Source organism: Protobothrops mucrosquamatus, unplaced genomic scaffold (assembly GCF_001527695.2).
Source record: "Protobothrops mucrosquamatus isolate PMUCROS unplaced genomic scaffold, P.Mucros_1.0 scaffold664, whole genome shotgun sequence".
NCBI classification, from domain to species: domain Eukaryota; kingdom Metazoa; phylum Chordata; class Lepidosauria; order Squamata; family Viperidae; genus Protobothrops; species Protobothrops mucrosquamatus.
In genome coordinates this window covers 722631-738790 of record NW_015386952.1, presented here as the reverse complement: position 1 = coordinate 738790, position 16160 = coordinate 722631, and the positions used below count along the sequence as shown (strand labels likewise).

The following is a 16160-nucleotide window of genomic DNA, read 5'->3' as shown; positions in this document are numbered from 1 at the left end:
AATGAAATGTCTGCAAGAAAACAAGCAAGCTCAGAGAACACCAAGGACCCCTCATTTCAACTCTGAGCTACCAATATTCTCCTTTATTAGCAATACATTGTTTTATTCTGAACTCTTTGGGGAGAGGACATATAAAATCTAACAAATACATTCATAATTACATGGTTACAAAGAACTATTCCTGTCAACCCACCAGGGCCATTTTGATGTGAAATAAAAACAGACTAAGCAAAATAAAGGATCAAAGGTCATAGCAAAATAAATAAACTCAACATATCACACAAGAACAACAAAACCTTTTCTCACAGAAGACTAGGAACTGGCATTAATACGGTTAAAGTATAAAGCCATTTCTAAACAGCTATAATCTGATTGGTTGCAATGGAATTTTTAACTTACCCTTGGAAATGTAGTAAATCTGTCTAGTTCTTCCACAAAACAGAACATTTGCAAACTAATGGCTGACATTACAATTAATAGACTGGCGGTAAATACAACTAAACTCCCAAGCTTTTTTCCAGGTCCAAAAATCTTGTATACAAAATCTTCCAGAGCAGGAGAAATCTTTATAAGTCGAACAACTCTAAGTACCTGCCGAGAGAAAGAAAACATTTTTTTTTAACTGACGTAGCTGCAGGTTGACAAATGAAACAAATTGGTTCTTTTTCTAGTAACACCCACGGCATATAGCTTGAAAAATATAGATGGAATGGTTGACTACAGTGTTAGGGATGTGCAAAACATTCAAAAGAAGTGCAAAGTACTGTATTTAAGAAACTCTCTTCCCTTTGACAGGTCTTCTCAGCTAATTTGAAGCTCCCTGGGCACTCTGTACATGTCTTTGCTCTGCTGTTTCACTTCGCTAGAATTCTTGGGAGTGACAGCTGGACTTTGAAACAATTTTATGACACTTCCAAAGAGTGTGGCTGTTCTAATGCTTGGGGAAGGGATATTCGGCTTTCCAAATCATCTAGTTTAAACACTTTCCTAAGTAATAAGATCTATATTGATTAAATGTATTATTTTATATAATTTCAAGTTGATGGCCAAACTTTCAGTGTTTCTATATTCATAGAATTGAAATCGAAGGTGAATTATAGTTCATTTATTTCTCTCTTATTTATTTGTGTCTAAATATGATACCTTATAACAGTGATGGCGAACCTTTTAGAGACCGAGTGCCCAAACTGCAACCCAAAACCCACTTATGCATCGTCGAGTGCCAGGTGGGTGTGGTCCATTGGCTGGGCATGGCCCATTGGCTGGGCGTGGCCAATTGGGTGGGCGTGGCTGCGGTGGTAACGGCAGACTGGGTGGGACTAAAAAGTTCAATCAATCAATTCCAACTTTGCAAGACCTTTTTTTTCCCCGCGAGAAGTTGAAATTGACTGATTAAACCTTTTTTTTTTTGCACACGGCGGCGGAGGCCTAAAGCGAAAAGGTTTTATAAAACCCATCTGAAGGCCTAGGACTGGGGCGACGGTGCGCGTGCCCACAAAGAGGGCTCTGAGTGCCGCCTCTGGCACCCGTGCCATAGGTTCGCCACCACTGCCTTATAATCAATAGAAACATGAAAGAAAAGAAGGAACACCAAATTAAATAACCAATAGTAATTTCCAGAAACAGACAGCAATTTCTACAAAAATCTAGGTCAGAATTCTATGTTAAACTGAAATATTTCAAGGATTATTGTTACAGAATTGCGAGACGTTCTGCAATTCTATCTTGATTCTTACTTGAAAACTAAAGAGTTTGCAGGGTGGGACAACTTAAAGTTTTCATCTTAACTTCCCTTTAGCCTTAGTCAGCATAGCCAAAAAAAGTGTAACATTCAGAGGACATCAGCTCATCTACCCCTGAATGGCAGTCATACTGAAATCTCTTCTAATTCCTGTATGTATGTATGTATGTATGTATGTATGTATGTATGTATGTATGTATGTATGTATGTATGTATGTCTTTTGTGACTGGGTCTCTTACATTAACATTGGCTTTAAAGGAGTAGAGGGTATGTCTACAATACATCTGATGATATTAGAGTAAGTAGAGCAGGTGAGGCCCAAACATTTACATTTTTTTAAAAAAGAAACAAATAAAAATATATTATATATGGGAGATTCAGGAAAGGGTTACAATAATAATGAAAAAAATCCCTCTTAAACATTTCTAAATCCCAATCTTCACCCAAGGGCTGAAACTCTGTTTCTCCCCATTCTGAGAAAGTGGGGTACATATGGGATAATCTGCAACCTGCAAATAACATCTCCATGTCACACTAAGTGTCATGCCTCCTAAGCTAATTGATTTTTAATCAATCAGTCAATCAATATTTGTGTATATACTTTAATCAGAATAGATGAAACTATCCAGTTTTTCTTTAAATGTTAAAAACAAGTTGTTTCATGCTTGACTAGTGTTCTGCTAAGTATTTTGTTGTGGGTGCTTCCACCAATACCTATATTACCTTAATTGACATTTAAGTATCCAATTAATCTTTCCAGAAACTAGCTTACAAGCCCATTTGTTTTCATCAAGAGAGAAACAGGACAGACATCAAACAGTATCCTTCACAAGTCCGTATTTTTATTTGAGTATGGCTTGAATTTTTTTGAGGATTAGAGGCAGAAAACTTAATCAATTTATCCCTCTCCAACATATGATAAATATTTCTTATTTCACCATTAAGATTATATATGAGTATATGAGTATGTTTGTATATCTGAAAAAAAGCTACATACTTATATTTCCATCAGTAATGTGAGATGATTAGCTCCTTCAATTTATACATTATATTAAAAAAGATTTTTGCTTTTCTATTGTGTAAATGTATGTATGAATGTACAGCATGTATACACACACATGCACAAACACCACTTTATAAGGAAGGATAATCCCAAAATTATTCAAAACATGGATAGTGATCATTATGAAGGGAAACAGTTATTTTAACTACTTTATTTTGTGATTTTGGCTGCAATATAGGTAGTTCTCAACTTAGGACCACAATCAGAACCAGAAACTCTGTTGCTAAATGATGCAATGATTACCATGCCCGATTTTACGATCTTTTTTGCCATCGGTCATTAAGCAAATCACTGTGGTCATTAAGTGGCTTCAACCACTCATTTGCCTTGTCAGAAATCATCTGGGAAAGTTACAAATGGCAACCACATGACCCCAGGACACATGATCCATTGTAAATAAATGCCAGTTGTCAAGCACCCAGATCGCAATCATGTGACCATGGAGCCCCTGCAATGTTTGTAAGTGTGAGGTCTGTCCACAAGTCAATTTTTCAAAACCATCTTAAATTTGAATGGTCACTAAACAAATATTTGTAAGTTGAGGATTCTGTAATTATTTCTGATGTATTTATATTTTCATTCCCCCTGTTCTTCTGGCATCCATAGGCTATTGAATATCCATAGGTAGGCTACTAGATAACCTATCCATTAAATTAGTTTGGCTCTTCTGTTCATCTTCAAAATTATCTCTTTCCAATTTTCTATAATAAAAATGTTGCTGAGAATCTTTTCTGGGACACAGTCTGTATCAGCTGGGGAAGAAGAGTACAAAACCTGGATGGACCAAGCCATACAGGCAGTGTGGAAGAATGGGATGTTTCAGAAGCTCAAAAGAAAAAGAAAAAGAAATTTTATTTAATGATTTTAATTATTGGCTTTTAGATTAGACTGTATTTTTGCATTTTAGGTTAAAATGTATTTTTGCATTGAGAGCTTAGCTATCTCAAAAGCTATGGTTGAAGTTGAAAATCTTTCAAGTGAAATTGAAAGGTGGCATGTAAATGTTAAGGTGCTTTGGATTCAATTATAAAAAAAGTGTATTGCTACAACAAATATGATAATTCAGTAAGAAATACCTATTTGACAGGTGAGCATCATGCTGAAAATGAAAATAATAAAACCATAAAATAAATTAATAAACATCAATAATATTTAGACCCTTTTTCGAGTGATTTCAAATAATATTTTCCTCTGGTAGATTGAAGTGGAAATTAGCACTCTACCTGAAAGTATGTAAACTGTGAATGATAGAGGACTGGATAAATGTGAAGAGTAGTTCCAATAACCAGCAGCAGTTCAAATTTATGAAGAGATGAACTGATGTATCCAGTAAATCCCAGGCACCAGATCTTTAGGAGAGCTTCCAGATCAAAAAGGAGTGTAAAGGCCACCTGTGGGAACAGAAAAGGACAAAAGGAGCCTAAGCAGAATTTCTTGGAATTACTGTTATGTCTCTAATCTTGTAGCATGAGAAATGTGCTTATAGGCATACTGACTCTCCCAAGAAAAAGACCTCGGCTTCAGATCAAATCTCTGAGATGAGGAAAAAGAAATATCTGCAGTCCCGAAGACTGTATTTTGCATTGCAGCAAGGGGTAAAGGTTGAGTAGTTACAAGAGTGTGTTTTCCTTATTCCTGAAAACATTCAGGTCTAGCTGTCAGTTGCAGAGCAGAACTGCAGAGCAGAAGAAAAATATATGCTCCCCAGTTACCAATATCTTTCTTAAAACAAGACATATTGTAAGGGAAATTCCTTCTGCCTATTGGCAAAGTGATGTCTTTGTCCTCCCTTTTTGAAAGTTGCTTGAGAGATTTTTGTCAAAAGCAAGATAAACAAAGAATATAGAACAAATACATATATAGCTAGTGCAAAACATTTTCTTGAATTAAATATTAATATCTAAACAATACAAGCCAATTTTAACCCCCCTACACTCTGAAACACATACACTGTGGTGTATCCATATATGTGGCACTTGATATTAATATTGGACTTTAATATTGGAGAAAATTCCTAAGAATACCATGGACAGCTAAGAAAACAAATTGATAGATTATCCAACAAATCAATCCAAAGTTCCCCTATTAAGACACAAATGACCAAGCTCAAATTATCCTATTTTAGATACATTATGCAAAAACCAGGAGAAACCTCTAATGTTGGAAAGGAAAGAAGAAAAGGATAACCAGCAGCAAGGTGGATAGACTCAGTTACACTGGTGATGAATACATTGTTGAGAAATTTGAAAGGTTAGGGATAGATCATCATGGGAAACATCTATTTATGTGGTTATTAGGAGTAAAAAATAACTTGATGGCAAATAATCAAATCAATATCAATTAAAAAGCTTTATGGTTGCGTATAAAGTCAAAAGGTGTAACTTGAAACAACCATCCTGGCCCCATCTTGTCCACCATCATTTAAATCATAGTAAATCAGCCTTATCTTGGTCAAGGCATCTGTAATAATGTTGGTTTGTTTCATAGAACATAGAATAATAGAGTTGGAAGAGAGCTCAGAGGTCTTCTAGTCCAACCCTTTGCTTGAGCAGGAGACTCTGTATCATTTCAGACAAATGGTTGTTCAGTCTCTTTTTGAAAGCTTTCAGTGATGGAGCTCCCACCACCTCTGAAGACAAATTATTCCACTGGTTAATTGCTCTCAACGTTATCCTTAGTGAAGGTTGCTTCTCTCCTTGGTTGGTTTTTTTCTTGTCTACTGGTGCTTTGGAGAATAGGTTGACCCCCTCTTCTTTGTAGGAGCCTCTCAAATATTGGAACAGGGCTCTCATGTCACCCCTTGTCCTCTTTTCATTAGATTAGACATGTCCATTTCCTGTAATCGTTCTTTGTTCATTTTAGCCTCCAGCCCCATGATCATTTTTGTTGCTCTTCACTATTTCTTCCATGGGAGGCTATGAAAGTGATTGTTCAATTTCAGAGAGGTTTCATTGGGGTGGGCTAGGGGCTTTGCTCTTGGTTGTTGCTTTCTTCTAAAAGTTTCCATTGTTCTTCTTTAGGTTGATATATAGGGTCATTTTTACAGAAGTTGATTATACCCTATTGTGTTCAATTTGGGTGTATTGGTTTTCTTCCTTAGGTTCCTATTTGGGGTCATTTTTTAGAAACTGTTTGCTCCCTATGGTGTATAATTTTGGTGTAGCCTTCTTGCTTGTGTTGGGGTTACTCACTTCATTCATTCACTATTCCATTATGAGAAGTTTTAACAATTATTGAATTAAACATACAATTTATTATTAGATTATGTATATCAGTTTATTAGCATTTTACTGTATATTCTTAGAGGAATTTTTTTTTAAAGTATCAAATGTTTTGCAAACCATTTGGTTAAAAATACTTGATTTTTTTGGTTTAAAAACGATTTTTCCTCAAACATTATGGTGATTCAGGCTTTAGTCATTTCCCATTTGGATTACTATAATGTATTCTACATGGGGTTTCTCTTCAAGAACACTCAGAAAATGCAGCAGCATTTCACATGATGACTATATAACACAACTACTTTGTGATCTGTGCTAGTTTCCATCAGGCTTGTTGGTCTATTTCAAAGTGCTGATGATCACTGATAAAATCCTTCCTGGCATAAGGCCAGGCTACCCGTGGGACCACTTGTCCCATTGTTTTGGCTTGCTCCACTAGACCTAGTACAATGCCATATTTTAGGACTCCACAGTTGTTCCTTCTCAGTGGCAGCACCTGCCTTATACAAGAATAATCTCCCAGAGATTTGGATGGCTCCAACTGTGAGCTTTTCTCAAGACCTACCTGTCTTTGGATCAGGTGGGCAGATGGACTCTGCTGTTGTTAATGTGGTTCCCCCCCCCCCATGAGTGGGGTTATTGTTTATCCAGGTGCTGAGTGTTATATGTTGTGGGTTTCTATATTTTTAATCCTTGTAAGCCACCTAAAACCATTCCCTTTGAGTTAGACAGCTATAGAGATTTTGTTCAATAAATAAACTCTGAATGTAGTACAAGAGCTTTTTGCTATTTCTCAGTAGTCATGAAAGGTAGTAAGGCTTTGACATTGTACTAATCAATGTACTAGCTCAGCATCTATTCTGTCATCCTGTACAAAACATTTATGTTTGATGGATAACTCTAACAGTCAAAGAATCTAGGACACTGGAACCCAAACTTTTTCAGGCCAATAGACAAATCTGAATTTTTTTTACACATTGTAAAAAAGTTATCTCACAAAATGGTTCCATTTTGGGCAGTTACAAAGCATCAATTTACAAAAAGGTCTAGAAATGAAATTGCTTTCTCCTGCCTTCTCTCTACCTAGGATGCTCTTTTTCAATTTATGTCTGCACATTTTGACTGGCATGTTTACCTTATTAATTATACAGCCAGTATTAGTCTTAATCTATAATGTGATCTTATGGACTGGTCATTAACTGTAATAAAAAATAACAGTGATAAACTTTTGATAAGAAATATAAAGAAATCAGTAAGAAAGGAAGACTCACCTCTGCAAGGTAGAACTCGTCATATTGGCTCTTGAAAGTTTCTCCCTTATAATAATTGCTAGCAGCAACAATGACATCCACTGCTACCATGCTCAGGATAAACATATGGAAAACTGAGGACCTCATCATTCTCTGCAGAGAGTTAAAATACAGGTATGCTGAGAAATGTTTATGATAGAACCTCTGACTGAAATTGTCAAGGCCTTCAAATAACTTCTTTAACAACATTAATAATAATAAGAAGGCAATATTTAAACGTAAATGCCAGAGATTTGTAAGAAAAAAGTTATTCAGCATAATAAAACTGAGTCCAATATTAACTGCACTAATTTCCAGTATTTATTTTAGCTTTGCTAATCACCTGGAGAAAAAAATGTTGCAATCACTGGCATACTTACAGTAAATAAATTGTTAATGCAATCAGTGTGGACTTATCCAGCTTCTTTATATTAGGAGAAATCATGTATTGAAAGCAGGGTGGGATTGTTCCCTGCCTAAAGGATATCGGACAGCTGATTAAATATGCTGTATCCCTAAAAGTAAACTTCAAATTATAAAAAGCTATGTTTAATCATTGGAATGCTTTTGGAAATAAATAAAGGCATATGCCGGGTGATCAGACTAAAAATTCATAGAAAGGAAGACATTTAAGCAGAAAGTGCAGGTAAAGCAACACATCAATGTGTGGAAACCATGACCTCAATTTTAAGCACAGCTAGAAAGAATGAGAGTGTTGGATCTAAACCATGTCCCTGAATAATTTCTCTATGAAATAAATGAGAAACAGTGCTTGGATTAGCAGGGAAAATATATCTACTGTCTTCCGGTATCAATATTAGATGTAGATGATGATAACAAATAGAAGCTTTTAAATACATTTGGTGACAGAGTTAAAACAGTGGAATTTCTTATTTAAATCTTTATGTGATCATACATTTTTTGTATGATATGTCAATGGCACTATTATCAATACCCATTGTACTGAGCAGAATTAGCAAGGGAAGTTGGCTTGCACAAGTTCTGTTGAGAAGCATGACAGCAGGGGCTGCATCAGAGTCTATTAATTAGAAACTCATTAATTAAATAGCAGGTTCCATTTTTTTAAATAGCAGGTTCCATTTTTTTAAAAAAAGGAAAATACTACAAAAAGTACTATAATTAATAACAGAAATGTTGGATACAGAACAGTAAAGGAATTCATGGTTCCTAACATAATCATTTTTTTTGTGATTACTGTGTACATGTTTCAAAACACAATGCAAAGGGAATGAGTGTAAATGCTGGTTGCACACACAACCAATATGACTGCAAATAAGAAAATGGCAACTTCTGGAACAATCTAATTCAGTTTTGTTAGTAAGTATGGTGAAGTTCATGGCTTAGCATCATGAAAGCTGCATTAGATTTAGCACAGTCTAATTTGCCTTCAGTCAGTTTCTATGCATTTATTTTTTAAAGCAAACAAAGCACAAAGAAGCATGGATAAAGTTGGACAAGTTTGGATAAAGCTGAAAAAAGTATTAGCGAGAATCTAAAAAAAAACATTTTAATATAGGTAGTCCTCGACTTACAACAGTTCATTTAGTGACCATTCAAAATTACAACAGCATTGAAAAAAATTAACTTATGACCATTTTTCACACTTACAATCCCTACGGCATCTCCATAGACACATGATCAAAATTCAGATTATTGCCAACTGACTCATATTTATGACAATTGCAGTATCCTGGGATCACGTGATCGCCTTTTGTGACTTTTGACAAGCAAAGTCAATGGGGAAGCCAGATTCACTTAACAACTGTGTTATTAACTTAATAACTGCAGTAATATCCTTAACTGTAGCAAGAAAGATTGTAAAATGGGGCAAAACTCACTTAACAATTGTTTCACTTAGCAATAGAAATTTTGGGCTCAATTGTGGTCATAAGTTGAGGACTACCTGTATTTTATTAGACACTTTTTTATATTCTGATATGTTGTGTCAATTTTTTACTGTGTTATAATTGAATGCAGAGTTTGACTATTAGACATTAAGTAGATAATAAATGCTAAAGGAAGAAATAATACAAATTTTAGGAAGCATAACTTCCTACATTGTTAATCCTTTCTATTATGTAATTAAATTTAATTAAATTACGAAGTATATAGAATAATATATATAGAATTATCAAGTGCCATAAAAGCAATGAAAAATGGCAAAGCATCAGGAAATGACTGTGTTACAGCTGAAATGCTGAAAGCTGATAGTCACAGTTTATGCAAGATACTGGCAAAACTGTACTCGAGATGCCTCTGTGAAGAAAAAATACCAGATGCATGGAAAAATGCTGAAGTGATTCTTATACACAAGAAAGGGGCCCAAGATGATTTAAACCAGGGGTTCCCAACCTGTGGGCCATGGCCCACTACTGGGCCACGGCTGCTTGGCCACCGGGCCGCATGAAGGATGGCCAGTACACTTGCACACGCGCATGCACTCAACCTCCCACTCATGCTAGTGCCATCCCAAGCATCCGCCGGCACTAGTGCCTCCCCGAGCATCCCACTGGCACTAGCACCACCCCGCCCCCGAGCATCCCACCGGCACTAGAGCCACCCCGAGCATCCTGCTGGCATTAGCACCACCCTGCCCCAAGCATCCCACCGGCACTAGCGCCGCCCCAAGCATCCTGCCGGTGCTAGCGCCGCCCCACCCCAGAGCATCCCACCAGTCCTAGTGCCACCCATAGCATCCCGCCAGCATTAGCGCCGCCCCGTTTACAGCACTCACGTGCGGCCATTCGCATGTGCTCATGCATGGCCCATTTGTGCACACATGCTTGGGGCTCATTTTTGCATGTGCAGGTGCGTGGCCCATTTGTGCGCGTGGACGTAGCAGTGCCTGTCTCCCTTTCCGAGCCGCCAAACCAAAAAGGTTGGAGACCTCTGATTTAAAGAACTCTCGCCCAATAAGCCTTCTTTCAGTCATTTACAAGGTTTTCACCAAGATAATAGCAAAAAGAATATTGAGAACATTACATGATGCAGAGCCAAAGGAGCAGACATGGTTCAGAAGTGGTTACAGGACAATGGATCACATCCAGGTTGTTCAGCAAGTCATCAAAAGGCACAATGAATACACCATGCCTTTGTGCATGGCTTTCATTGACTATGAAAAGGCATTTGACTCAGTATTCCAGCAAGCAATAATCAATGCATTGCTCAACCAAGGCTTACATAAAATTACTATAATCAATATATGAAAAAATGGCAACAATTTGCCTTAATGATTTTACAGTGGAAATCAACATAGAACTTGGTGTACAACAAGGTGATACAATATCACCTATCCTTTTTTCAACTTGTCTTGAAGAAGTATTTCGCAGACTACGCTGGGCAAAAGATGGAATAAAAAGCAATGGCACCTATTTAAATCACTTAAGATTTGCAGATGATGTTCTGTTTTCACAAGAGCCAGAAGAGTTACAAAGGCACATACAAGCTGCACCAAGCAGGAGAACCATTTGACTTAAAAATAAAGTTGAAAAAGAGCCAGGTTACTTTTAATAAATTCACCAAAGAAAAATTTTTTTTTAGACTACAACTAGACGTAATAGACCACTACATATACCTTGGTTAATGGATCTCAATGGAAGGTGATACAAAAAAAGAAATTAAACTGCATGTTAAATGTGGTTGGGAGGCTCTCGGCAAGCTAAATATAATTTTCAAGAACAACCTCACTCAATGCCTGAAAAGTTTTCAATCAGTGTGTGCTACCTGTTCTAACATACACTATGCCAGTGAAACATGGACACTAACCTCACAATGGATATAAAAGCTATGCGTCACAGAGCCATGGAAAGATACATGCTTGACGCCGCAAGACAAGATAGAAAGACTTGCACATGGATTAGAAATCATCAAGAGAGTAAAAGAACTGAAATGGAAATGGGTTGGTCACATAGCAAGAACTAATGGCAGGTGGACCAAGGCAGTCATAGAATGGATCCCGCTTGATAAAAAGCATCTATGAAAGAGACCTAAAGCAAGATGGATCAACAACATCAGCAAGTATTGAGGGCCCAATTGCCAAAAGAAAGCCCAGGACATTGGTTAGAAACACACGGAAGAGGCCTTCATCCAGCAGCGGATAGACAATGGCTAGAATGATGATAGAATAATATTGTTTCGGTTCTGAAGTAATCCCTGGAATTTTCTGTCTCTTCATCTCCTTCAAAAATTTCTTTGTCAGCAATAACATGTTATAGAAGAAAATACCCAAAGGCTGTTAACCTGAATTTTCCTTCCTTATGGATTGTGCCTCTGGGATTGTAAGAGAGCAAAAAGTCCACATCTGCACTGCAGGGAAATAAAAGAGGAATACTGAAAGCACAGTGTGTTGGTGTTAGTGGAAGAGAGAAAGAAGTGTGTGATAGTAGGCTACAGCAGCAAGTTGAATGTGGAGGAAATGGAATGAAGAAAGAGATACGGAAGCTACTACAGTTGAGAAGGGAATGACAGAGTCTTCAAATCTTCCAAAGACTTAGACAGCTGGCCACAAGTAATAATCTTCTCGCTTCTATGAACTGAAAAGCCAAAGAAGTAACTCAGTAAAAGGGAGCGATTATCAGGTGACTTTAGCTGCATCTATGGAAATATAAGGGCTGGAAAGTAGAGGGTTATATAGGGCTAAGTGTAAAGTAAAAGAACATTAAGGTCTGGGTAAAAGGAATAAAGGAATAAAGTCTCCACTCCTTAATGGTGAGGGCTAGGAAAAGAACTGTGGTCATACTGCTTATATTGTTAAAAAAAGATGAGTTAAAAATACTGAGTAAAAGGGAAACTTGTACAGTTGTTAAGTGCTGTTACTTTTTACTTATAGCTGCAAGTGTCATTTGTCAGCCAAACCCAATGACATATCCCAGAAAGAACTGGCCATTAGCACTCTGGCAACTAAGTTTTAACTTCTATAGAGAGGTGAATAATATCAAGAGTTTGCTAAAGGAGCTGCTGTTTTTGTATGTCCTGATGAGAAGAGATTGAACAATCCTCTTCCCTATGCTTCAGAAAACAAAAAGAGGTACTGGATTAAACCATCCTGCTGGGAGCTTCTTTTGGGTATCAATTGCTTATAATATTAAGAATTTTATAAGAACTAGTCAATTACAGAGACTTTTCTGTGGGGGGAACACAGAGGTAAGATTATTGCTAGGATAAATAATCCTGATTCAAATATTTGCACTGCTTTTGGCAATTGAACCCCCTGTGGCCAAACCTCTAATATAATGCTAATCTTACCTTTTATTTTATACCTTTATCCATTATTTACACAACATACTGCAAACTTTAGGCAGTTTAGTACACTGCTTGCAACTGAAACAAAAAGATGGTATTAGATGAAGCAAGCAGAATTACGCTGTTCTCTAATCCATTTTCCCAATCCACTATTCCAGAATATATACAGCTCAACTGATGAAAACAGTTCGGCACAAGAATGATGATGAGAACGCTAAGACTCAATAGTGCTGAGAATGAAGACCAGTAGGAGATAAACACCTAGAGAAAGTAACACATCAATAGCAACTTTATTTAAAGAACACAGCCTTTGTCTAACTTAAGAGGCCATTATCTTGGCCACTTCACCTTACACTTATCACATATTATAACCAACCAATTATGCTATGTATTCAATTGTATGTACCTTCTAATTTGCATAATTCCATCTAGAGGGCTTGGCATCCCCACCTCATTTTAGGCTTTTGCTTTGGCCACTTCCTGTGTGCTGTAATAAGCAACGTGTGCTCCAGTGAAAGAGTGCATCTGACCCCCGTTATTGTAGAGAGAGAAATTTAGGTGGAAAATTCTCCGACACAACCTGCTATAATCAGCTGCCTCTTGCTTTCTAAGCTGCCTCTCTCCTTTCTACACATTCAGTGATTATCACTGTGACTCAGAATTTTCTCCCCTTCTTACTCTAGCAGAGTACAGGTGATCCTCAACTTACGACCACAATTGAGTCCAAAATTCATGTTGCTAAGTGAGACATTTGTTAAGTGAGTTTTGCCCCATTTTACAACCTTTCTAGTCACAGTTGTTAAGCGGATCACTGCAGTTGTTAAGTTAGTAACACGGCTGTTAAGTGAATCTAGCTTTCCCATTGATGTTGCTTGTCAAAAGGTCACAAAAGGGACCCAGGACGCTGCAACCGTGATAAATATGAACCAGTTGCCAAGCATCCAAATTTTGGTCAAATGACCACAGAGATGCTGCAACGGTTATAAGAGTGAACAATTGTCGTAAGCCACTTTTTTCAGTGCCGTTGCAACTTTGAATGGTTACTAAGCAAACTGTAGTAGGACTACCTGTAGTTTAAGACAATGGATTCAATACATCTTTGCCATATTGGGCTTCAGACAGAAGGGAAACGTTGCTCTGGAAAGTGACATAGACTCAGATCAAAATGTTGTTGCTCATACACACCATCACCACCAGCAGCCGCCCAACTACCACTCTTTGGAATGTTTGGACTGCCATATAGATGACTAATTTTCATTGTGTGACTGAGTCTGTACTATGTCAGAAGCAGTGTAGGTAGTTTACAAATTTGCTTATGCATTTGTACCTGATAATTGTTTTCCTTCTGTGTTTCCTCATAGTAGTTGCCTAAGTTTGCATCTTTCCTCTATGCTCCCAACTGGATAATGGGACAAACTATTGCTCAATCCTATGTTACTCAAGAATAGGTATTTGAATATAGTTTGAAAATCGAGAGTTTGAGAATCAATAGTTCACATTTGCAATAGACAACATGAATCTTTGGCCTGGCAAGACAATTTCCCAAATTTTGTCATTTTATCAACTTAAAAAAATGCTCAATTACTCTAACATTTGGTAAAAATCAGGAAAAACTCTGCATATAACACAGAGAATACTTTGAGATAATCAAGAAAATGATTAATTTGTATTAGAAGATTCTGTAAAGTGAGATTCACAGTCTATCTCAAGCAGGACAGCTGCTGTGCAAATAAAGAAGCAGAAGATGATAGATATTCTGATCTCCACATCACTGATAAAATCTAAAATAAACAGAAGACAGATCTCTTGCTAATTGTAGTCCTTGACCTATAACCACAACTGAGCCCAGCATTTCTGTTGCTAAGTGAAACCTTTGTTAAATGAATTTTGCCCCATTTTACGACCTTTCTTACCACACATGTTAAGTGAATCACTGCAGTTGTTAAATTAGTAACACTGTTGTTATGTGAATCTGGCTTCCCCATTGACTTTGCTTGTCAGATAGTTGCAAAAGGGGAACACATGACCCCGGGAAACTGCAACTCTCATAAGTACAAGTCAGTTGACAAGCATCTGAATTTTGATCATGTGACCATGGGGATGCTGCAACGGTCATAAGTATGAAAAATGGTCATAAGTCACTTTTTCAATGCAGTTGTATCTTTGAACAGTCACTAAATGAACTGTTGTAAGTTAAGGATTACCTATATAGAATAATAGGAGACTTCCTCTCAAGATGGCTGCTGCACAATAAGGATTTGTTTTTTTCTTGCGGATTTTACTGCTGCTTCTTTGGCAATATTGCTTCCTGGTTTTGAATGGGAGCACTTAGGAGTGACCCAAGATGACTTTTGGATGACTGTCGGCCCAGTGGGAGAAGGGGGTCGTGAAAATTGCAATTCCCTCTGGAAAAGTCACTGGGCATATCCACCTTCCTGTCAAGCAGTTTCATTTTCTAAGCATGCCTAAGTATTAATGTTCACTTTTTGAATTTATTGCTCTAATTTGCTTTTTGCTTTAAAAGCTGACTAGCAGTTGAATGGGAAAAGAAGGAGAAATACTTCAGAATAAATCCTGTCCTGATCCTAGCATAAAATAAATTAATACATTCCTTTAATATTTTGAATCACTTTCACAGTAAGAGATGTTATGCTTAATGCTATTTAGGTTGAATTGAATGAGCTAATGCTATGATACAATTGTCATGGAATGAGGTCTAAATCTATGTCACTGTAGCATTATAAAATATAATTCCACGGAGTAATGCTAGAGAAAGATACAGTTATTTGGATACAGTTGACCTATCCACAAAATCCATAATCCGTGATTTACTGCAGTATTGTATTTCAGTTTGGCAGGCTGTCATCAGCATTCTGATTGGAAAGGGACTGAATATACCTATGGTAAGCTACTATTTTCTCTTCTGAGAAGGCAACTATCTGTGACTCTTCCTTCACTAATTCATCGTCCCCTTGATAGTAATTATTACATTAATCATTAAAGCACATTAGTCAATTACCAAGAAACTGCAGTGATAAGAAGAATGGATGGATTTATTTTACCGTAATCTCCCAAGTATTTCTTGCTTATGATCATCAACAGAGGCAGCTGAATGACCAGGAAGCAACTACCAGTGTAACAGAAGGAAGCAGGAAATTTTGGCTTCAGGCTATTAGCTGGTTGGCTTAAGTAACAAGAGCAACTGCCCATCAGATTATCAAGGAAGCCAGGGAAGAATTATTCTCATCTTCCTTGGCTTTCTGAGTGCTGCAGTTAGGAAGATAAGAACAGGAGCAATTTCTACCAGCCAACTACAAATACCATAGGAACACCTATAATATCTAAAACCTTAGTAGGGCATTGCTGTCAAACAGATTTGGAAGAAAAATAAAAGTTTTAGAAATTCAAATTTTGTTAATCAAAAGTTCAAAACTGGTACAAATAATATTAACTGTGAATTGTAAAACAAATATTTAGAAGCTAAATGTATTTATTTATTATTGTGGTTTTTAGTATTGCCTGTTCACCGCCCTGAGTCCTGTAAGGGAGATAGGGCGGTATATAAATTTAATAAATAAAAAAA

General features: G+C 37.0%; 1 protein-coding gene across 1 annotated transcript in view; it reads right to left on the bottom strand.

Moving 5' to 3' along the window:
- NALCN (sodium leak channel, non-selective) overlaps positions 1-16160 on the bottom strand; it is a 222705-nt gene that overhangs the window by 56590 nt on the left and 149955 nt on the right. The window contains 3 exon segments of the mRNA XM_015818011.1: positions 400-591; positions 4029-4196; positions 7298-7429. Of these exon segments, the coding sequence (XP_015673497.1) occupies positions 400-591; positions 4029-4196; positions 7298-7429 (492 nt within the window).